This window comes from Labrus bergylta, chromosome 4 (assembly GCF_963930695.1).
Source record: "Labrus bergylta chromosome 4, fLabBer1.1, whole genome shotgun sequence".
Lineage (NCBI taxonomy): Eukaryota > Metazoa > Chordata > Actinopteri > Labriformes > Labridae > Labrus > Labrus bergylta.
In genome coordinates, this window is record NC_089198.1 from 26,817,290 (window position 1) to 26,842,900 (window position 25,611).

General features: G+C 39.3%; 1 protein-coding gene and 1 pseudogene across 1 annotated transcript in view; both read left to right on the plus strand.

The window, feature by feature from the left end:
• Positions 1-25,611, plus strand: part of st6galnac3 (ST6 (alpha-N-acetyl-neuraminyl-2,3-beta-galactosyl-1,3)-N-acetylgalactosaminide alpha-2,6-sialyltransferase 3) — an 83,257-nt gene that overhangs the window by 23,532 nt on the left and 34,114 nt on the right. The window contains exons 2-3 of the mRNA XM_020629910.2: positions 2,904-3,101; positions 12,935-13,344. Coding sequence (XP_020485566.1) covers positions 2,904-3,101; positions 12,935-13,344 — 608 coding nt within the window. The remainder of the gene's footprint in view (positions 1-2,903; positions 3,102-12,934; positions 13,345-25,611) is intronic.
• On the plus strand, positions 7,840-9,013 carry LOC136179086 (uncharacterized; annotated as a pseudogene).

Consider the following 25,611-nt stretch of genomic DNA (forward strand, 5'->3'; position numbering starts at 1 on the left):
CCCCTCACCCCACACATGTTTGATCTTGTCTCTGAGGGGTGAAGTCCTGCGGTGCCTCCCTTGGGACGTTTGATGTCAGGGATCAGAGCGCATGGTGGTGCAGGCACTTTAGTGGTTGGGGGCTTCAGCATTACCGTGTGCCACATACAATCTTCTCACCATCAGATAACTTCAAAGAATCTGCCAAACACCACCTACCCAAAAATATCCAGAGTTTCCCACCAGTGTTGTCTGTAAGATTAGCAGCATGTTATTGAAGTTTCCTGAGAGAGGAAAAAAATTGAAATCTATCATCACCTCAGGCTGTGAGAAGTCGTATCACAACACCAATTTTTTTCATCTCTGTCTGATTCCTTCTCTCTTCTGTGCATTGATCTGCAACTCTGCCAATAGCTTCTCCTCTGTGAGACCTTTCCTCATCCTGCTTCTTGTATCAATTATTCATCACTCCTAGCTCCTGCTGCCAAGCCATAATACCTCTTACCTCCAGACAATCATTGTGCTGTTTTGCAATGTATGAAACAGTGACGGCCCGGCTTGCTGTCCCGGCAGAAATGCTGATTCAGAAAAGAGATAATCACATATGTGAATAATGGACGTAGTCCCTGATCCTCTGAATTTGATAAAATAGTCTACAGACATTTTACTGGGTTTATGAGGCTGTATGCTTTGAGCTCAATGCTAAAATCACTGTAATAATGTACGCAAACATACCGGTGTTTAGCATGCATACTTTTTTTCATTTTATTTCATCCTAGATTATGAATAAACCTACTTTTTATATATGCTTTAACTAGCCTGCTAACATGCATATTTAAAAGGTAAAATGTAATTATAAAAACTTTAAAAAAGGGGCACACTCGACAGTAAATAATATTTCAGGAGCATGACCGGAACATCACTAAAAAAGAGACGGAAAAGTCAGCAGACCAAATGTCCTTCAAGTTTCCTTTATCTGGGTAAGAGAAGCGTACAAAACAACAACGGACGTGTTTCAGCAGCACAAGGCTTCATCAGCGTGAAGAGTGTTCCATGATGTAACACAAAGTACAACTTAAGGGGAAATAATGTCATTAGTTACCTCTGTAGAGGAGGTTATGTTTTTTTTCTTCTTTTTGGCCGCAGGATCACAGAACAACTTCATGCCTGTTTATTATAAAACTTAGTTTGTAAACTTGGACGAATCTGTAAATTTTTTTTATCAGATCTGACTGCGAAACAAGCAATAATATTTGGAGATCGGTAAATTGTTCCCCGTACCTCCTCTGGAATCTACTCCATACCTCTCCAATACAAGTGTAATAAGAAACTTTATTCTAGGAAAGCTTTGATTGTTGGTATTTTGCAAGCTTTGGCTAACATTACACTCTCCACTTTCACTGCAGTGCTATCGTCACATGATCATTTACCTTAAGCCATTGTTTCTTTGTTTGAAGGGGGCGGGATTATGAATATTGCATTGGGTTGGTGCATTGACTTGCCAATACAATTACTACATATTACACTGTATTTGAGGCTGGTACCCATATTGGAATGTGTATCAGAACAGCTCCTATAATATTGGCCAAAGTGAATTGTTTAAGTCTTGCACATATTTCGTGGGTACACTTGTAGTTTTGCCTTGTCATAACAGACAGGACTACGATACGATACAATACACTTTATTGTCTCCTTGGGGAAATTTGTCTTGGACTCAAAGTGCTGCCAAACATTCAGCTGCATCCACAAACTATTGACCCTGACAAAGGTTTGTGCTCTTATATTTGGTATTGTAGATTTTGGCTCAGACAACTGAGTAGTAAAGTGATTACAATTCTGACCTCAGGGAAGAGGTTAGTAAACGTTAAGGGATCACTAACATCCTCTGGATCATCTTTTGAGGACCATGAATGTCTCAAAATTTTATACTGACCCATCCAATAGTTGTTGGGACCTTTCAGTCTGGATCAGAGTGGTGGACTGACCCAAAATGCCTTTATGTAACAAGATTCCAGCTTGTCTAATGAGTGATATCAACTATACGCCATCTCCTCTTTTCTGAAGTGTTACAAGTCAACCACATTATGAAAAGGAGAAAAGTGTCAATGAGCAGAGATTAAGTGTTCTTCTCAGCAAAGGAGGAGGACTTCTGAGAGATCCTTTCATACTTGATACATCTGAGGGGAAGAACAAAGATAGTTGAATCAGAAACGGCGGTCTGATATAAGACTCCCTTCTTTCTATGTCATGTTGGCACCCTGCTACTTCAGAAACATCTTCTGACTTTGCCCTTGTCTCTCCGGCATGCTGGTCAGACAATATCCAAGTAACTCGAGTGAGAAACACTTTTGTGAATCCTCATTTATCTTTTACAGTTAGTACTCAGGAGGATGTTGTTTTCTTCAATGTGCAGAACCGTGATGCTGCTCACACATCTGTTTTTCAGTGACTGAAACTGTTCAAAAAATGTTTGCACATGCTCTCTAATGAAAAGAAAAATACTGTTTGTGATCCCTTATAGGTACCCTCAAACTCGCTCAATTGAATGTGATAGATAGATAGATAGATAAATTAGATACTTTATTGATCCCAAGGGAAATTCAAAGCATCCAGTAGCAGGTTACAAAGACGTACATGACATTTTTTATATTTTACATACAAAAATATCTCTCTCCTTTCATCTGTTGGTTATTTTTTTTTATTTGAATATATTTGTTGCTTTATTAGACATTTTATGATTTGTCAGGTGTCACTGCACGTGTGTTTATTATGCCCTGGTGAAACTTCCATTTCTTTGTTTAGGATTTAATTCAAGTTACATTTAAGAAATGAAATGAAGATTAGATCGATCCATCGGCTTTGGACTGCAATAACTGACTATTCATGAGGACACTCTCTCTCTCTCCCTCTCTTCCCCTCCACAGAGGAAGTCGGTGATCGCCACCAGTCTCATTGTGGCGGTGTCGCTCTTTGTGGTCGTGGTGAACTACTCGGAGAAGCCCTACTTTCTCCTGCAGCCCGTGTTCGGCCAGACCTTCAGCAGTCACTGGATGTTCTCCAAGCAGCAGCCGTACAAGGCCTTCAAGCCTCACCAGGGCTACGTTAGCATCCCCAAACAAGAGGTGAGACAAAACATTCACCTGTAGCTCAGAGACTTCATTCCTCGATGTAACCTGCAGGGAGATGCTGGCTCAGTCTCCATATAAGCTGCTTTTGAGTCTCATGACCCTCAGTTGCATCTCTTTACATTTCTTACCACAAATGATCAATATCATCTCATCTGCATTATTTTTTAATTAACATGGTGTCAGTTTACTTTGTAAATAACTTTTTTGGGACAAACACAACAGAGATTAATAACCTAACAATACAATACAGGCTTAATACCTCCAACTTTCCTGTTGGATTCACTCTCACTTTGCTCATTTACAATGTTTTATAATTAATACCATGTTACTTTTAAAGTTACTTAGCAACTAATAGTGTGATAATGGCAAAACTGATCTAAAAGCTGAGCGAACTGTGGTTTAAATATGCATGAGTCAGCAAGAGTAACAAACCCTAAATATGAGAGCAACTCTTTTCTTTGTCTGTCTGATGTGTTCCAACTTAATGAGGTTATAAAATGTCAGTGATTTAGGAACAGCTTTGCACTACTACTACACACACACACACACACACACACACACACACACACACACACACACACACACACACACACACACACAAGTGGCCAAATGATTCAAATATGAATGAATTCAGATTTCAATAAGTGTGAGGTAACTTTGATATTGCGAATACACATCCTCCCAAGTGACTGTAGTTTTTGAACAGGGCAATGATGTTACCTTGTTGGCCCAGGGCATCTTTATATTGACACATTTTTACCATTGATTATACGGGGGGGACTTAGTGCCTTCTCGCTTTTTCCCCGCTTTTTACAGATGAGTGACACAAGTTACACTGCAGAGTGCTGAGCTTTCTGATGATGGTCATCAAACATAATGAACCTTTTCCTTTATGTTGTATTCATATCCTACAACCCTTCATTAACAGTAACCTGCCATTACACTGCATCATGTTGATAATGTAGGTTTATTCAGACACGTTCATTCAAAAAGCCCATTCCTCCTTGAAGACTTAGTCACATCATTAGATCAGGTTCTCTTTGATGGATGTCTCGTGTGTACATCAGTTCTTTGCATTTTCAAACCCCTCTGTCCGTGATCCTATTCTTCTGCATTCAAACAGCTCTGTGCTCTGAATTCCCCACACAATTTATGGAAATTGAAATATCAAAGCCTTTTAATTCCCACCACATCCAAATATAAAAAACAAGCTGTGTGTTGTTGTTTAGGGAGGCAGCAGGCAAAAACTCAAAATTCTGCTCACACTGGTGGATATTGTGCAGTCACGCAGGAAAGTCGTACATTTTGCTTGCATGAGATGCATGCAACATTTCCAGCTTACAGGTTAATGAGGATTGTGCGTTCAGTCTCTGTTGGAATGCATCACGATGCGTTGGTCCTCCACGGGAAGTGGTAGCCGTATATTCGACAGGCCGATATTGGCAGATTAATGCAGAGCGTCATCTTCTGCCTCCCGAGAGTTCCATCTGCACAACATGGGCCCAGAGGCAATCATGTCTTACACCAATCTCTACGTCTGCACCTCCTTCTGCCTCCAGACAAGCCTGCCTAAATCACTGCCTCCTCTCTGTGGAGATTTATGCAAATCAGAGGAAAAACTGGCAGCTTCTGCAGAATTAGGCCTCTTTTCAGCTCAAATTCCTACACCAGTGAGTTCTTTGTATTGAATCAGAAGAGGTAGCGATTGGCCTGAAAGTCAGTGTCACAAGTGATCTGCATGCTTCTGGCATTATTGACAATGGATGGACAGGATTGTGGGCGTGTGAACAAGGCAACGCCCTTGTGCCAGGTGTCCTAAGTGATTACATCCAGAGGGAAAGCCTTTTATGTTAGCTGTCAGCCTCTGTTAAGCTCACAGCAACGCCTTAAGAGAGACTGAAATATTTCCTGGGATAGTGAGGTGTCATTTGTGGCGTTATAAACCTCTTGCTTGCATGTATAATGCATAACCCTGCAGCAGTGGAACGGTCCGCCTTATTTTCCTCATTTGATTGAGTCTGCCTTCAGGTGTGATAAATTGTTCCCACTCTTCTTTTCAGGAGAAATAGAAAACATTAGTCTTGTGGCACTTTACATTCATGCCCCTGGTCAATCACAGATGCAGACAGGAACTCAATATTTTCATTTGGAGCCGAAATTATGAATTCATGCCTTTTGAAATGTACACAATGGCCAACAAAGGGGGGGAAAGCGCTTCTAGTGTTGGATTGCTTTGCAAATATTTTTAATGAGAAATCTTCTGGACCGTGTTGTACCAACCGTCGGTTAATCAAGTGAAGTCAGCTTTTACTTTAAGAGCACAAAATAGTAAATCACTGTTTTTCCTCAGGGATCTTAAAATTCTGTCATTAAGTTTGTGAGGTAAGGTCTTACAGATAAATGTGTTTCATGCTGCCTCACTCCTGATGTATAGTGAGTCATTTTACTATCTGCCTCTTGATTTCAGTGTCCCAACTCCCATTATTAAGTCTTTGTGTTTATACGCTCCCCTTAATGAAACAGGAAATGGAGTGTTTATGGCCTGTATACCACTTTAACGCTTACCACACTGCATCCTTTCAATTAAAACAACCAGAAACTGAAACAATGCTATCGACTGTTTCATCTGACAGGTGTGAAAACAATGATACTTATTAGTACCAATGACTAAACTAAAGTATATGTCCGAAATCTCAGCTGACTGCTCTAAATGTTTTCATTAAAAAAGTGTCTTTGATATGAGTGTAGTCAACGAGTGAACGAGTCAGTGGTGTCAGACTTAGCCTTAGGGACAGTTGTTGTTGACAACTTTTTCTTGGTCATTTAGTTGAATTAGCAATACAATAATAAAACATGTAATTTAAACTATAAGTTCACAACATCATTAACAACAGTTTAATACTGTATCAGATCATACTGTGTATATATACACCCATTGAACGTATAAATATGGATGGAAAACACGCCTCAGCCTCCTCCCGTTGTATAAAAGTGAATCCAAGATACCCCCATGAAAGGTAATTGATCATAAAACGTTGCACAGCAGCAGATGCTCATGAGATTCTGGGTAGCTTCCAGGATAGCCAACCTGTAACCGTGAAATGAAAACACTACTCTGGAGCCAGCTGAGACAGTCATACAGTGTGTCATCCATTCCAAAAAACATGAACTAGAGCTTTTTTAAACCTGAGAGTTCCCTCCCATGTTCACCCCTGCTAACAGGTGCCAGATGATGTTTCTTTCTGAATATACTGGCACTGACAAACCCAGAAATGTACCAATAAATTGCGAAAAGCTAAGAGAAAGCTGCAGCTTATGATGTTAAATTAAGTCTTAGTTTTTTTCCTGTGTCTTCCCAAGATGACTTTCCAGGTATAACACATAACAGAGGGCACACTCTGGACTTAATCATCTCCAAGGGCTTGGACATCGCCAAGGTTGTTGTTTCAGATGCTGCCCTCTCTGATCACTCCTGTGTTTTATTTGAGAGTACTATGTCAGTGTACAAAAGTATTCAAACAAAAGTGATCACAAAATGGTGTATCACTGAAAACACCAGTGAAATCTTTAACCAGGTTTTTTCTTCCACAGCTGCCCTGTCCTGGGGCTCAGTCAGTGAGTTAGTAGATAACTTCAATTCTAAAATCACAAATGATATTGCTTCCATTGCTCCCACTAAGGTGAAGGTTGACTCTGGTAAGAAAAAATCTCCATGGAGAAATTTGACACTGGTAAGAAACGGAAAAAGAGATTGTCGAAAAGCTGAACGCAGGTGGCGTAAAACTAATCTCCAGATTCATTATGACATCTACAAAGAGAGACTTCACACTTATAATTCACAACTGAGGAATGCAAGGCAATCTTTCTTCTCTAACATTATCACCAGAAACAGTAATAATGCTCGTGCCCTGTTTGACAGGCTAACAAACCCTCCTGTGTCAATAGCATCTGAATTTAATTCTACCAGGTAATACATTTTCCACCTTCTTTACTGAAAAAAAACAGAAAATTAGACAAACTGTCAGTAACTCAACATCAGGAGCAGGATATGTGCTGTGTCCATTTAAAACCAACTTAAGCACCATGACACAATTTAATCAAATCAACCTTAAAAACCTGGAGGACATTATACAACAATTAAATTCCTCCTCCTGCTGTCTTGATATTCTGCAAACAGGTTTTTTCAAAGAAGTCTCCCAAGTCATGGCTCCAGATCTGTTAAAAATTGTAAACCTGTCTCTTCTCTCAGGTGTCTTCCCACAGGCCCTGAAAACAGCAGTCATCAAGCCACTATTAAAAAAGAACAATCTAGACAAGTCAATAATGAACAATTACAGGCCGATATCAAATCTTCCTTTTTTAAGTAAAATAATCGAAAAAGCTGTTTTTCAACAGTTAAATAACTTCTTGACATTGAGCGACTGTTTCGATGTCTTCCAGTCAGGTTTTAGACAAAACCACAGCACTGAGACAGCTCTGGTTAAAGTGTTTAATGACATCCGTTTAAACACAGACAGTGGCACAACCTCAGTCTTGGTTTTACTTGATCTCAGTGCTGCGTTCGACACAGTTGACCACAATATATTGCTCGACTGACTGGAAAACTTGGTGGGAGTTTCTGGCACAGTACTAAACTGGTTTGAATCCTACTTAAAGGACAGGGACTTCTTCGTGTCTATAGGTAACTTCAAATCTGAGCAAACAAAAATTACTTGTGGAGTTCCCCAAGGTTCCATCCTGGGGCCTCTTCTGTTTAACCTCTACATGCTCCCACTAGCTCAGATTATAAAAAACAATAAAATAAGTTATCATAACTACGCAGACGACACACAAATATATATTACAATGTCGCCAGGCAACCATGGTCCCATAAAAGCACTGGGTAAATGCATAGAACAAATCCATGAGTGGATGTGCAAAAAATTTCTCCAGCTAAACAAAGACAAAACTGATGTTGTTGTTGTTGGAGCAAAGGAGGAACGACTAAGAGTCAGCACGCAGCTTCAGTCATTAAGACTTAAAACTACAGACCAGGCAAGAAATCTGGGCGTAGTGATGGACTCAGACCTCAATTTTAAAAGCCACATTAAGACAATAACAAAGTCAGAATACTCTCACCTGAAGAACATATCAAGAATTAGAGGACTTATGTCCCAGCAGGACCTGGAAAAACTTGTCTTATCTTCAGTCGTCTTGATTACTGCAACAGTGTCTTTACAGGTCTGCCTAAAAAATCAGTCAGACAACTACAGCTGATCCAGAACGCTGCTGCTAGACTCCTCACCAAAACCAAGAAAATGGATCACATCAGTCCAGTTCTGAGGTCTTTACACTGGCTCCCAGTCTGTCAGAGAATAGACTTTAAAATCCTGTTGCTGGTTTATAAAGCGCTTAAAGGTTTAGGGCCAAAATACATTAGTGACCTCCTGATTAATTACGAACCATCCAGACCGCTCAGGTCGTCTGGGACAGGTCTGCTCTCTGTCCCCAGAGTCAGAACCAAACATGGAGAAGCAGCGTTCAGTTTCTCTGCTCCTTATATCTGGAACAAACTCCCAGAAAACTGCAGGTCTGCTGAAACTCTCAGCTCTTTTAAATCGAGGTTGAAGACACACCTGTTTACAGCTGCCTTTCATTAAACAATTTTAAGAAGATTTTAAATTTTTGCACTGTAACTTTTAACTTTTTTTATATTTTAACTTTATTTATTTCAATTAATTTCATTTGAATTATCTTTATTTGAACATATGTTCAGATTTAATAATTCCAGTGATTTTTTTGATTTTTTTTTTTATGTTCTATTTTAATGTTTCTTTTCTTTCCTCTGTCATGATGCTTTTGATGTCTTGTGTGAAGCACTTTGAATTGCCTTGTTGTTGAAATGTGCTATATAAATAAACTTGCCTTGCCTTGCCTATAACAATGTTTTACTTGTTCAGTTTAATGTAGATGCCTCTAGAGGAGCACTTGTAATGAATCACTTTTTCCCATGCAGACGGCTCCAGATCATCACTGAATATTTAGGAGCCATGGAGACGTCTTACACTAGGACTTGTTAATGTAATAATTATTTCTTATTAATTTACCTTGTTTAGAGCGTTTTAATGACCATCAAGGTTAAGTTCACACCCCAGTGCTATAATTTAATGATGACCGTGTTCCCGGCATTAAGCCTGCTTCTTTTTTTTTCATCCATAACCCTCTCTATTTTTAACTCAGTCCCATTAAAACCGGAGGCTTTGAGTAGATTTTGTACTTACCAGGGACTGCCAAATTTATTGGGATTATAAAGTGCACTCAGTTTGAGATTACTGCATGCAGCGCTGAAACGGCGGCGTCATGAACATGAAACTGAAACATCAATCACTGCTGAGGGGATGAAGAGGCCATAACATTTTATTGATTTACACGACGTAATCTGCACAGATTTGTTGGGAGCTAGATTCCAGTCAAATATCTAAAAATAGAAATGTTGCAGATGAGGTTTTACATACTTCCCTAATGCATTTCAATTTTATTTGTGTTCATGGGAAGCTAATCATTTTCACTGCCAGTTGTTTGGGAGGTTTGTATGCAGGTTCTTTCTTTGAAATGTTCCTATATCAATGCCCATTTTTATTGATGAATTCTCATCATAAAGTTCAAGTCTAATCTTAAACGTCAGATGTTTGGCACTGCTACAGTTATTTTGTAAACGCCTTGAACAGGGGCTGATATTCTTCCAGTTGTAAACCCTTGTGTCATGCATATGGTTAGCCAGCTTGAGTTTCCAACAGAGCTCGACCAATCTGTGTGTGTGCTGAGAGGCATGATTGAGTTATGAGCCGGGCTTACGGCAGAAAGCGATGATGGACGAGCCTCTGACAGCTCGAGGCTGTGCTGATATGTGTCTCAACCACCCTTCAAATGCAGCGCTCCATGACTGAATCCATACATGGAGAGAGTAGGCAAGAGCAGGTAGCTGTGTTTGAATAACTCACGCAAGAATTATTCAGCGGATGAAAGAAAACCCACACCGCTTTTGAGTCCTTTCCAAGCAGTTGATATTCTGTGTGCATAACAATTAGACATATGAGTGCTGATAAGCCAAGTAGTCGTCATAGTATTGACTGGATTGTCTTCTGGGATTCTGTTTGCACGCTAAAGCTCTCTTGTTTGTTGATTAAGCGCACAATATGCAACAGAGAGTTTCACAATCGCTTTCTCAACCAGCCCCCTGAATGCAGCTTTGATGCAATTTGTATTCAAACTAATGACATTACAGTTACTCTCCATTAAGCAAATGAGCAAACAGGGCTTAGTCATGATACAAAGGTTTCTCTTTCTTTCTTTTCTAACTTTTTCTTGCATTCATTCACTTAAGTAAGTTTAATCTCATCAAAACAAATCAAGCATATTAGCTTCAATTAGTTAAATCTCCCATTTCAAATTCACAGAAGGCTTTCTCCCTCCCTCGGCAAAGCGTAGCTAAGAGCTATTATTGAAGATTTATTACAAATCCCCCTGCTCCAGTAAAGTATAATAAGATATATAAAAAAATAACCCGTATGATAAATGACAGAACTCCCTTGCTTGTCCACTCTGCATTGTAGCATTAAGACTGTTTGTAACCCCTGAGGTTCCGCATTCAATTAACCTAATCAATGTGAGCTGTAAGCACAACGACATTCATTTTAGGAAATCAGAGATTATATAGAGCCATAAAACCCCTGATGAAGAGTCTCAGTGAATAATATTGAAATGCATTCTATTTTATGTTCTGATCCTTTAAGCCCTTCTGCCAAAACTTCACTTTAATATTATTGCACACACATAAAGTGTATCACAAACAGTAACATCATCCGATGGAAATAAAACAACAGATGCAGTATATTTTAAAGGGAAATCACACAGATGTTTTCCAATATAGAAAGAACGACCTTATGAAGTGAAATGAACTGAAGTTTAATTAAAATACAAGAGCCAGACCAATTTGATGAACCAATCACGCCTCCCTGTCTCCCTGCTCGTTGTCTATCCCTTGTGTGCACTAGCCCACTCAAAGTTGCTACTTTAAAAATCATGCTAGTTTTTGAAAAAAAAATTCCAACCCAGCTTTTAATGGAAATCATGTTCTTTTTTTTTATTAAATTGCAAAAAAAAAAAAAATTTAAAGGGTCTGTTTTGGGCTTTTTATGCCAATATTTTGAGATAGCGAAGTGGATAGAGGCAGATATTAGGGACAGAGAGAGGGGGGGATGACATGACGGAAAAGGTTGGATTCAAACCCAACCTGTTGCCACCCGGTTAGAGGACTATAGCCTCTGTACATGGTGCGCATGCACTCACCACTAGGCTACAGGCGCCCACTTGTAAAGTATTTTAAAATTATTTGTATCACTTCAAAATAAAAGTTAAGGATTCCTTTGTCCTTGAAAAATATTAAGCATACAGTTCCGCAGGGGAAACATCAATAATGATCAGTCACAATGACTTCATATTTCAAAATCTAATTCTGTTTGTTTTCCTATACAAACAGGAAGAAAAAAAAGTTTGTGTTTTTACTCTCTCCGTTTAGAGCTGTAACCTGTATGTTGCATAGATTTAGGGTATACAAGCAGTCTTAACAGTCTCTTCTCCTCAAGCTATGAAAGTAAAAAAAAGATAAACCACTTCAGTGTTTGGTACTGTTCTGTTTCATTTCCTTTGAAAGAATCTCTGTTCTTATGTTGTTTTCTGTGGCCACTATAATGTAAGTTGTATAACAGCCCTGCTGATTCTTGACTTGCTTGTTGATAAATATTAAAAAGTTCCAAATCTTTAAATACATCTGTGGCCTTGAGAACTTGACCTTACTGCTCTGGGATTGGATTTATTTAGACTTAAAGCATTTAGAACTTGAGGAGACCAACCTTTTAGGTTTACAATGGAAACTGTTCAAGTCAAAAATTTGAGCTTTAAAAATCACAGAATAGTTCTCAGAGTTCTCAGAGTCAGATAGGATTCACCCTTAACCAGTGCATTGTTATTAGCACTGAGACCTGTAAGAGTCGGATGTAACCTCACTAATTGCACATGAACTTGTGCGCCTTGGCTTGAATATGCCCTCAGAAAAGCAGGACTTCACTTGGACTTGTCTTTAAAAAAAACCTGTTGGTTTGATTTGAGACGTATTCATACAGTCTTTGAGTGTAAACCTGGCTTGTTATATTTGAGGTGTGACTTGAGATGGACTAGTCTTGACGATGTGTCATTTAAAGACTTGATCTGAGACTTACTCCGACACAAGTCCTGAATTTCCAGTGAACAGGCTTTGATTTTTCTTGGTAGACTTTGACTTGGTTTTGAGTTGCTCTCAAAATTGTCACTCATGAGCTGAAAATAACTCTGACAGACTGAATAATAATATCAGACTTCTTTCATTATTCTGAGACTTGATTTGGACTTCTTTATATTGACATCTACTGGACATGTGAATTATATTTTCTCTGTTAATGTGAGACTTGATTTCAGGTGTTCACTGATTCTATTCTTACTCAACCTATATAATTTGAGACGTGATGCTGGCTTGTTAAGATTGAGTTCAACTTCAGCACAAGACCAAGTCACACCCAATTCATTGTAACCTCAGATTTCACTTATTTCTGTTAAATTTACTTAAGATCTGACTTGGACTGTATCTGTTTATTATTGACTATTGATATCTGTCTCATCGTCAAGTACGTGAAACACAACCAAAACTCATCTGTATAGCTGCTGAATTGAGACTCAACTTGGACTTCTCTTAATTGAATCATTATAATATGATAATGAGAAGTAATTGAATTTTCTTTATTCCACTCCCTCAGCCTCTGAAGCTGCATTGTGAGATCTGCAGCATTGTGTCCAGCTCTGGTCAGATGCTAGGCCAGGCTGCCGGCCCACAGATCGACAGTTCTCCCTGCATCTGGCGGATGAACAACGCTCCAACACGGGGCTTTGAAGGTGACGTGGGCAAGCGGACCACGCTGAGAGTCGTCTCGCACACCAGCGTCCCCCTGCTGCTGCAGAAGCCCCAGTACTTCTTCGGCCAGGGCAACGAAACCGTCTACGTTGTTTGGGGACCGCTACGAAACATGAGGAAGGATGGAAAGGGAATCGTTTACAACATGCTGCGACAAGCGGCTGAAAACTACCCCCATGCACAAATCTACGTCACCACAGAGGACAGGATGAACTACTGCGACATGGTCTTCAAGAAGGAAACAGGGAAAGACAGGTAAGTCAGACCCTTGCTTATTTATTTTGACACAGCATTACTACATGGCTTCTCTTTCTTTCCCTGACAAATATACCACTGAAATTCACAATTCTGTTTGCTGCTGTGATCTCAACCCTGTTGCTGCTGATGGTCTGCTCAATGCTCTGTGCTTCCCCTTGCCTCAAATCCTCCCTTTCATGAGTCGTTATCAAATTGAGTTACTAAACTTTCCCTCTGATGAGGTTTGCTGCGGCACTAAAGGCCATTCTCTAAAGACGTGCTTTTATGAGGAGCCTCAGAAGCAGGCACTGACTGGGTTATAGACATGGCAAAATGCTGGTCTGGGGAAAGTCAGGTTAATGAATCTGGCACTCTTTCTAAACACTCTAGTTAAAGCCAGTCTCACAAATTGTCTGACGTCAACTGGGGTGTTTTTTCTTTTTTATTTGCAGAAATTATTTAAGCTGCGAATAAGTTAAAGATGCCTCGGGAAGTATGAACGTATTTTGATTTTTTAGAGACATATTTCAACAAAATATCATAAACTTGCAATCCTGTTATTTTAAGATAAACCCAACCATGTGTGCAACCTTTCTCTAGCAATTCCCCAAAGACAATCCTGGGTTAATGAATAGGAGAACCTGGACGCTTTTGTTTGAGATGAACCTCAATCCTCAGTCTTGTTTCTGCTCATTTCCAATCGAGCTGTACCTTCCTTTCCTCTCCCATGTCATCAAGACCTCTCTTAACTTCTTAAGAGGATTAAGATGTCCGGTAATAGGCGTAGCATCCATTCCATTCCACTTCCATTGTCTCGCTGTTATTCAGGATGGCAGGGTTAACATTGAATTTTGTGTACCGCGTCCATGTTCTGGCTGGCTCAGCTGTTTCCAAAGGCCCACGATAGAGACGTGGGATTATAGGGAGGTATGCTGGGGGGGGGGGGGTTAAGAATCTCATTACGGGACATAATGCTGCTGGGTATGATGCAGTGCTTCAATCATTACTGATTGGAAACAGAGACCGAACTGGAGGTGTGAACAATGAACCGTAACGAATGAATATGTGATGAGCACTGAGAGGTTGGTCCATACGTCTGCTTCCCTATCTGTCATTGTCGGTGTTTGTCTAAAACTTAGCTGCATGTATTCCAGTATTTAGAGAGGTAATTAGTCTCCATGGTAACAGCTCTTGAATCAACATAAGAGACGGGACAGCAGCAGTATATTTTAATGCAATCGGGGGAGAGAAGGGATTAACCTTCTAACACATTGTGGTATCCAACCAGGAAGAAACTTCACTTGTTTATGCTTCTCACTTAGTCAATCTAGCTTTACATTTATATAAACATTTCACTCTCTCCATACAAAAACCATAAATGCTCAGTTAATTTTCTCTGCTTTTCCAAGCAATTCATATTCATTAATGTCTCAAAGTCCACAGCAACACAACACACTCTTAAACACTCCTAACGGTGCATCTTGCCTGCCTTCTCGCTGTCATTTGAGAGTGCTCACCGGTTTACTGTCAGTGCTTGCTGCATGGTGTAAGGGATAATCATCAGCTCGGAGGAGATTGAGGCTGCGATCGAAAACGAGTCTAATTATCTAGATTGCTGCAAGCTGCCCACGAGCCCTGCCGCCTCAGCTTTGATCAGGTGGAACGCAGCGACTAAGTAACTCTCTTTATCAGCCGTTATTTGAGACCAGATGTGAAGGGCCTGGCAGGAAGCTCAGTTATTTTCTTAACAAAATGTGTGGACATCAAACTTAGGGAGACTCAGGAGAAATAAAGGGTACAATGATCTAAGTATTCACCATGTACAGACACTTTCTAACTGGTCTCAATTATCGACAGACTTTACTGGAATGTTACTCTAATTGGTGTATAAATTCGACTCATCTTAAATGAGTTGAGGGACGACATGGTCCTTTCTTAATAGATTCTGACTTGAGGTTTGACCTGAACTCCTCCTCATTGAATTTGACCTTAGACTTAAATTGTTTCTCCATTAACTGACTTCAAACTTAACAAGAACTTGTCCTAATAAACCTCAAACCTTAGACTTGTCCTCATTTACTTTGACCTAATGCTGACCTTGTCTCAACTGAATTGAGAACTTGAGACTTGGACTCAAAGTTATGAAATCTTCAGAGTTTCATTTGACCCATCCTGATGACTTTGTCCTCAGATTACACTTGACCCCGTCTCAGTTGACTTGGACCTTACCTAGATAAGCCTTGATTGACCTGAGCTTGAACCTTACATTTTCTCTTTTGATTGATTCAGAGTTGACTTGAGCTTTACAGTGATATGTTTGTTGTCCTTAAAAACTCAAGACTTGCCTTTGGACTCCATTGACTTGGAGAGTAGAGGTAAATTGGTCACTTATGGTGACTCAGGGGCTATAATTACCTGAATCACAGCCTGGCTAAAGTGGAGACCAGTGGAGATCATGACCACCAGGAATAATCTCAAATCATGAGCCCACAAAAAAGCCAAATTGAACTCCTGTGATGAGTTTCTAGCTGGTTAAATTAATGATGATGCCTATTTATCAGCTAAAAAAGACAAAATAAGACAATCTAGACAAAGATTGTTCATTCTATGTCATTATTTTTAAGCTGTGAATCCACTGCTGCGGGGTAGGTGTCAGACAAATTGAGTAACCGCACGTTGCTAAAACAGCCCTGTATCATATTTTCCACTGAGTAGTTTCACAGTGATTGATAACAATGCTTGTTTATAATATAATAGATAGAGAAAATAGATTTTCTATTTCCAGAAAACACTACCTACTCATGTACAGGATAAGATCGGCAATGAGAGAATAGGTGCTGCTTTGTGTACAGGAAGAACATTCGGTGACGCCATGGAAAGTCCCTCACAGAACATTTAACTTAAGAGCAGACTTTGTTCCTCGACAGTAGGAGGACTTCTGGTAAATATAGTTTTTGTCTTCTTTGTACTTTTGTGTTCATGTTTTTACACCAAACCACCACGACAATTTCCTTGTGTTTTTTAAAACCACTTTGCAATGAACCCAATTCTGATTCTGACCTCGAGGTGGGAGAGTTAATATGATCTTAAAAGTGCAGAATGTGAGACAACTTGAACTCTAAATCAGGAGCCTTTTTCAAAACGCCGAAAGAGACCAACAGGATCTGTTCAAGATTAAAGAGGAACTGAGTCCTAAAACTGAACCGCACACAAAGTTCTATTTTGAGTACCGGTATGTAGGCCGTTAACATCAGAAAAGTAATAAAATCAAGTAAGACTGCTAGACTTTTGAGTGCACTAAAAACTGGGTTGAAGGAAGGAAGTGGAACACAGTCAGTTTCAGTCGTCGGACGAGTGGTTTGCTCAGAGGAAATCAAAGTATACAAACAAAGATGTACTATATAAATCTTTAGGAAAATGAATTTTGCAACATTTCCCAAGTAACAAAACACATGGAAATATGAAAATAACAAACTACATTATATATGAATACAAAAAATATTTTGATGAGGAAGCTTTCCACAGTGAAACATCAGGGAAAAGTCCAGTGTTCAAATCCATCCAGTGTTGTTAGTCATTTGTCATCGTCTTTAGTGAACGGGGCAAACAAAAAAGATAAAAAAAATCTCAAAGAATTCCTCAGGATAAACTGAAATAAACAAGAGCTTTAACAATGCAAAGTCTAAACAGAAGCCTTGGATGACAACATATATGACAGCCACTTAAACATATGATTCAGGTAATTGCGCAGTGCGGCTGAAGCTTGCAGAGGCTGAACCTATCCGTCATCAGCGCTGCCTCCTCAGCTGCACTCACCGGCTGTCGGACCGTATCGTAGCGGTGCTGTAAGTGGCGGGAGATAACAGACCTTACAACGACACAGGACTTAAATCACTGTGTCATTTAACAGCTCTGCCACCTGGGCCTTTGTGCTTTTTTTGTCTTTTTGATTTTTGTCTTTGTGTTTGTACTGTTTGTGTTTGTATAAAAGCGTGTATTTCCCAGGTGTGTGTCTCTATTCCTCTGCACCTGAGAGTGTTAATATGACCATTTTTATTTCTCTCTGTGGGTGTCTACTCATCCCTGCATTCTCCTTTCACAGAATCATTCCCCAACCTTAAGATCATTAAACATACGCCCTATTCACATAAGGATTGTACTGCTTTTGCATACGCTATAGCATTCAATCCACAAAGCATGCACAAAGGGTAAAATGCAAACTGTACTCAAACTGCACTGCCAAGCAGATAGCATCCTGGGTGTGCCTGTCCTATTTTCATCAATGTCAATTCTGGAATATTCAAAAATTTGGTTGCAAACACCATCTAATTCACAAAGACCAGCTCTAATTGAAGAACAGAGAGGAAGAGCTGAAACGGGCCTTAAGCCTTGGAAACGGCTACAATGCTTCCTGGTGTCAGTCAACTCAGCCTCAGAGGTCGGATTCGAACCCACAGCCACTGCAACAAGAACTATAGACTCTGTACATGAGGCGAGCCACATTACTGCTTGGCTATCCGGCGCCCCCTGCTTCATTTTTCCACACTAAGGATTGCTGTTGCCTAGAACACATCCTGAGAAGTCTAAAGACGCCATGGCTGGTGACATTGAATTTCCAAACAGATGTGGTTTTGATATAGCTCATTTACTTTTGTCCTTGTACATTTCTCCCAATAACTCATCAGCTCCAACAGCATGAAATTTGATGAACGTTTACCTGCTTTTAATGTGCAAACTTTATGGCCTCACATCTGTCTCACTGTAAACTCCTGTCTTGTAGAACAAAGACATCTGAAATAAGAAGACATGGACGTTGTGCAGCTGTTTCACACCTTTCATTTGATAGACAATCTTAGCATCGACACTAATATATTTGCATGAAGACAAAAACAAATATGTTTCTCAAGTCACATGTGTCCTTCCGGCCTGTCGTCATGCACAGCAGAGCGCGAAACACAAACAACATGAAACACCTTCTGTCAATACAGAACTAGAAAGCTGGGCTGATTGCTGGAAACTCCTCGTGTGACCTTTAACTTTCTGAGAACACAGGTGCCACTTAGTGATAGCTCATTTGCGTCTGTGCACTCGTGATTTACATCACACCAGGCTTTGTCAGGCGCAACCAGCATGAAATCAATGCTTGATATTACGAGCAATTCTGTGGTGTCGCACCTGGTTTAAAATACTCAACTTCTGTTGATGATAGAAATTAAAAGGTATGAAAATGACAGTGAAATATCTGTAAGGTGGCGTGTTTTTGAGGGATTATTTGAGACGTAGACTCCGGTTTCTTGCTGTGGATTACAGATGAGTAAAACAGTGTGTTTGAAAGTAGATGTTCAATTAAAACTCTCAACTCAGGCAGAATGAAAAACAAATAAAATCTAGATAATGTGACCAAATTTTGAACCATTAAAGTTATTTACTGTATCGCAATCAGGAAGAAAATTGAGTTTATACGGCTCTACGATGCCTAAGGTTAAGAAACACTCTGAGGATTTGACCAAAAATGGATGTTTCTTCTCCAATTCATAATCAGGGGGTGAATCAGTCGAGTTGTAGATGAATGTTGTAGCTAACACTCCACTCTCATGGGCCACCAGATATTTCCTAAATCTTATTTTAATCTCTCTCAGCGTAAATGTCACTGCTGCGTGATCATGCTTCATAATCTCTCTTTGTCTACTTCATACGAGTGTTAGTACTCGTAGTCAGCGCTCACTCATCCCAAAATAGTTAGTGATGAAACAGGAGCACCAAACACTCCTCTGGTTTATAGTACAAGAGTACAAGAGGCTCTGCTCAATATTTGTGAATGTGAACAGTAAATCTGAGAGGTTTCTATGATTTTTGTCTTTACAAAAGCCTGGAGGAGCTCCGTGGGGAATAAACAGTAAAGACAGAAGAGTGGGGAGCACCCACAGGGATTTGTTTGGATGAGGGAGTATTTTCTGTTTTGAACGTGACAACATCCCAATGGAATAAAAGCTCACATTTAGATTCTCAAACAAAACCCTTTTGGTATTCCACTAAGTCCCCTGTTCACTGTTTTTGGAAACCGTTTTAGGTTTCATTCTTTTTTGATTCTACATGTTTTGATTATTGGGATCTTATCTCAGGCTTAGAATATTTAATTGGACTTAAGTTTTTAATGCATTGACACACAAGAAAAAGACTCAGTATCTAATTTATGATGAAACGTAATATGGGACTTACACAGTATACAACAGGCTGTATGAAACGCGGACGTTGTTTCAGTGACATGTTTCTAATGAGGCATTATGAGGATCAACTATGGCTGTACTACTTACAGGCGAAAGTGTTACGTTAGGCGGGCCTTAAGCCTCCTGACAAAAAGCTCAACATTGTGTTTGCACCAGGTTGTAAAAAGGTTTAAGTTGCAATTTAATTTGAGCTCTATTTGGGATAACTTGGGTTTTGGAGTGGACATTCTAGGAACTGCACATTTCTTGCACTCTAGCATCGGCCATCAGTGTGATAGTCAACAACAATAACGTGTTCAAACACGTTAAACTTTAGTGATTGTCCAATTACATTTTTATTTTTTAAATTAACCTTTATTTAACCAAAGAAAACTCGTTGACATTAAAAATCTCTTTTTCAAGAGTATCCTTGAAACATTTTTTTAAGGAGACTTACGGTCTAATTTGCTATTTCTAAACATTTTAAACAAAAGATGAGACATGTGCGTGTACAGCACAGAACCAATATCGATATTGAGTATGGACAAAATGTGATACTGATATATTGGCCGATTTTTTTTTTTTATGTACTGTATGTTTGATCTGTTTAAACACATTTATTGCGTCAATCCCTCAAATGTAGTTATCAAACACTTGTGATGATTTTTTAAAATACATATAGCACACTCTACTGGTGAAAGCTGCTAGTCAAATTCAACTATACTTAAATGAAATGCTATTTGACCGGTGAATGAATCTAGTAATGTTAAGTAACGTCACTGTAACATCATCATTTGTCTGCTGCCTTGTTTGATTGAGGAGTTATTGTTATTGTGAGGCATTTTATTTATTTGAATGGCACCAAACAGCTTTATTATCCAACTTTTTTTTTTAATGAAAATGCACCCAAAAACCTTCACACATTTCATCTTAGATTAGTTTGTCGTTCTGATCATCTGTTTATCACAGCTCACTGCTCATGTCCTATTTGTGTTATGAGAGCGAGCAAAAATAGCTTCTCTTGCTGAGGGCATCTCTCTCATACTCTGTCAATTTTGGTCAGATGATTACAGAGAAGAATTAGCTCATCTTAATTTGTTTTTTTCAGATCAGGCGTTATTTTAGTGTGACCTCACTTTTTGTGCTTTAATGTTTAAAAAGAAATGTTCCATGTGCCGGTTTTGAAGTTTTAGATATTCCAGACAAAGCATCTGAAAATTGCTGCGCAACTCTAAAATGTTCTGACACACAGTGAAGGAATGTGACAGAAAGCGCTGAACTTTGCTGATGCAATCCACCTCCTGATGTGATTGAGAGCTTCAGTGTCAAATGACTCTCCAGCAGTGCACAGTTTTGTTTACAGGGCGAGCAGTACGTGACTCTATCGGTAATTGCTTTGTGTATTGGATGTGCAGAGAAGAAACAGCAGATAGCGGGGTTGTTGCTGCTGTGTCATGTAGAAGATTGAAACACAATGTTTGCAGCATCACCACAGAACTGTAATTTCACGCTTATCACAATGAGCTGTTAGAAGAGAAAAGCGAGCAGGACGACTCATTGTGTTTCCTTCCAGATGAAGCTGTGTTTGTCACTGCACACGGCCCCTAAAATCCGCACTGAACCAAACCAAGAACTCGTCACTGAGTGAGCGTGTAATGACATTACATTTCTGTGTTAAAAGCTTGTAATTGCTATGAAATTATCTTATTAAATGAAGCCACTGGGAAGCATGAAACACAAATAACCCGGAGTTCAAAGCCGCTGTTCATCAGGTCAGAGCCGGTCATCTCGAAGAATACGGAAGTCATTGCTGTGTGTTCTCTCGAAAGAAGACAGGGTCAGGGATTTAACATTTTCTGTGCTCTCGTGTTCCCGACTGAAAGAGAAATGAGGCGGCCGGAGGAGACAGAGAAGCAAACTGTTAACTGGAGGCGGATTGCAGTCCTCCTTGAAGTCCATTTGCATTTATGTCCTAATGATATAATGGCACTGAGAAGATGTTCGCAAATTCTTAGCAAAGGGAGGATCATTGGGTTAGAAGGGGGTTCATGCACAGCCTCTGTGTAGGCTGGGGGGGTATTTAAGATTGGAATGACTTAAATTTTAAGTCATTTAAGTATTGAATTTCATTTTTTTTATTTGAATTTCATAAGAAACTGTATTTTTAATTAGCATGAAGAAACGAAAAAAATAAAATAAATACATTTAATTTAAAAAATATTTTGCGGGCCTGACTACATTATGGTTTTTAACATGCGGGGCGGGCCGGGGATTGGGGGGAGGGGGGCCGTAAATGGCCTGCGGGCCGGCAGTTTGAGACCTCTGACTTAAAACTCAGTAGTAATCCAAAACCTGAGGCATAATCCCAATATAGAAAGTATTCCAAAATGATTGCACCCCCCTCAAATATGCCTTGATTTGAACTATTTTTATCATTTATTTTCTTAAAATCAACATGCAATTTATTGCAATGCAGTGAACCATGAGTGAATTCTGAAAGAATACCACCGACTTGCAAATGCTTGTTTTTGCAGTCGCTTGACCAGATGCAAAGCATTATTTACTTAATTTATTTTTTACAATGTTTGAATCCCTAATCCCCCAATAGAGAGGACTAGATTTCTGGTATCACAAGCGATCTGAGTTCTGTTTCAGTCGTCCCTATGCGTTTTTTCATATTGTATGCAATGAGCTTTGGTCTTCATAATGATTTTACATTTGTTATATATTTTGTAATCAGACTTTTTTGGATCAGACATATGCACTAAACATGCAGGTAAATATCAGGTCCTAAATGTTGACTCCGTTCTTGAGTCAGATTGTAAACGATGACTAGATGACCCAGAAAAGGAACTCTCGGCACAGAATTCCTCTATCACCTATTTAAAAAACAGCTGGCAAAGTGTTCCCACAAGAAAAAGTCAAGAGTAAGTGCAAAACTATAGTTCCTCATGTGTTCACTTGAGGCTGGCTGCACAAGATGAAGGCATCCCTATTGGAGGCCATATTAAAAAGACCATTTTTACTGCTGGCTTTGGTCTCTACAGCTCATTTCTTTATGGATAAAAACTGTATAAGGGGTGAATTTGTTTTATAAATCACATCTTTAGATGATATTTAAGCAAAAAGTTATGCCTCTATTGACTTAATTAGGGGTGTGTGTCTGATTTGACTGATTTATCCATGGCTTCAAAACAACTCTTCAGAAACCAATGGGTGTCACTGAGACTACATCCATATTTTAAAGAGTCTGTGTATATGTGTACCCCAAAGTCCCTGTTGATCAGAAAATTATTTTAAAAATACATTCATTGACTGTGGGAACTGGTATTTAAGCACAATTTGGACCGATCATGTATAACACATTCATAAGGCATATGCTCAGAATAGAAATCCAGCAAATAAATAGAAATAAAAACCTACAACTGTTTCCATTAATCATAAACCAAGTCAAGGCCTGACATCACCACCATACTGACCTCAAACTTCTAGTCAAACTCTAGTTCATGGATTTGTTTCGGTCTTATAAGTAACTGGATGTGTTCACACACTTTCCTTTCCTTTCCACACTTATGTCTGGTTGTTTTTATCTTTGCTCTGAAATGATTTGATATTTGTTTAAAAAATGTCAGAAGTAGAAAAACAGAGGTTTAATAGCAACAACAATTTCAGACAAGATGATGCTTTAAGTCATATCCTCAGTGAGTATTCTCTTTCCTCCTTTGTATTAGAATAAAGTCTACTACGTCGAGTTGATGCTAACAAAATCATGTCTGGCTAACATGACTTGATGATTCTTCCAGCAAGTACAGACATGATGGTTAGCCTGCAGCCTGAAAAGCTTTAAATGCATTTGCTCTTCTGGTTTTAGGCTCCGAATTGAATAAGCTTCACTGAGCAACGTCTTCCAAACACACCTGCATCACTAGTCATGTAGCAACGCAGCCTCATGCAATAAGCCTTATTAGATCAAATGCCTCTGTGGCTTCAGAGAAATATCACAGTAAAGAGATAAAATAGCCACATAACACGAGGCCCCATGCTGTGTCAGTTTGTGTTAGGAATAAGTCTTTGTTCCTCTCCCGTTAAGACAGATAGATTGTGAATATCGGGAGTTATATTTGTCCTTCAAAAGAAACAAAACATTGAACCTAAATTGTACCATCAGGCCCTTACAGAGCTGCAGAAACAAACAATAACAGGATTCAGTTAGAAAAAAAAAATTTGAAAATCTAAAATAAAACACAAATAGGGAATCAAGAATACTTTTTAAAAATGAAGAGGGCGCAGTCTCGAGTCCTCCAAGCAGGCAACCCGGGTTCAAATCCGACTAGTGGCTCCTTTTCTGCATGTCATTCCACCACTCTATCTCTTTCTGGTTTGGGACTCTACCAGCTGTCCTATCTCTTAAATAGAGGCATAAAAGCCCAAAAAATAAACCTTATTATTTTTTATTTTTTTTAAATCACACCATTTTTCTTATTTTTACAGTATTTCATGTGGAACTTAAAAAAAAGTCAATGAAATAGCCCTCATGCAATTTAAAGCACAAACATGGATCATCTGTTTCCCGCCTCTCATATGAGAATATTTATTGCCTTTTTTGTTTTACATGTTTTCTATGGGTCAGACAAAGAAGCACATGATTTGGTGAAGTTAGTCTCCAATAGATTTTAATAGAATTATTTTTACACCATTTAATAACCTTAAACCAAAAGAATAATCATTAGCTACAGTCTTTATATCAACGGATTTGTTGGTTGTTCTGAAATGGTTAACACAAAGGCATTAATCACTAACCTAAATCATGTGTTTCTAAAGAAATCAAAGACAACTGGAGTGTGCAGTGTAATGTAAAGTGTAACTAAAATGGTAGAACCAAATGTGAGTAGTAATTTGAATTTCCAGCGATACTAATGGTCTGCAAATATCTTTTGTCCTCACATTAATCAGGTCTGCAGATGGGTTTGCTATCCTCCTCCCACTCCCCGCAACCCTTTTTTCCTCTTTTTCTCAGGCCAGAGTTTGACATTTTAACTGCATCATGTCCAGAATTCAAAGTCTCCCGACAGAGCAGACAGCTTCCTCTACACGTCCCATGCATCCTTGAACATCCCTCTGACTTGAACAAGCTTCTTTTGATGTTTTGGCTGCCCAACGACTTGTTTCTCCTGCTCACTGCGCTGTGGAATCACAATCAAATAATCTGAAAAAAAAACAAAAAAAAAAACAGGACACAACATAAAATGCAAGACGCAGAAGCCTGCTGCATAATTTGACAGAACGCTATCTCTGTGATGTTTTTACAGGCGGGAGAGAGACAAAGATGGAGCTCCCATCAATGTCCTAAGAAAGAAGAATGAGTGCAGCCATAACGCTGCGTGCACCATCAGCTGTAATGCATCCTGTCACTGATGCTCTGTTATATGTTCAGCTCTAAATTGGATGTGAGCTCGTCACTTCAGATTATACTTGTACATCGCCGTGTGAAAAGGAAGGCAATCACCTCTCGGCAGCAGTATTAAAATGTGCTTGTAAAATTGTCAAGCCCTCATCTCCCCGAACAGAGCGGCGCCTTTTCTTGAGAGTTTCTCAGACAGCCATTAATGATAATTCAGCTGTTTGCCTTTCCTGACAAACAGCGGCTTTGGGGGGGTTCTTTTCAATCGGCTAAGGCAGTGCATTACTGCTCTGCATTTTGTTAGTCATATTTAAAAGCATAGACACAGAAATCAGAGCAATCCCGCTGAGAGACTTGCTGTGTTTTTTTTTTTGTGTTTTTTTTTTTAGCTACTTGTGTGTCTGCAGGGCTCTGTGACATGAAACAACTTTCTGGTCAGCTTTCAATGCCGTTCCCAAAGACTAAGAGCTTTTAAAGACAAGTAAATGTTGATACATGATGATAACAAAATGTTTACTCGACTTTCAGTTGTCAAACTTTTGGTCATGTGTTCGTTAAAAGTTAATCAGAGCCTCTTTTACACAAGAAATTTTCTGGATAATTTCAGCACACTGCCCATTCTCCAGAGTTCCCTTTTTCACACAATGTGTACACAGACTAACTGAAAGAGTGGAAAAG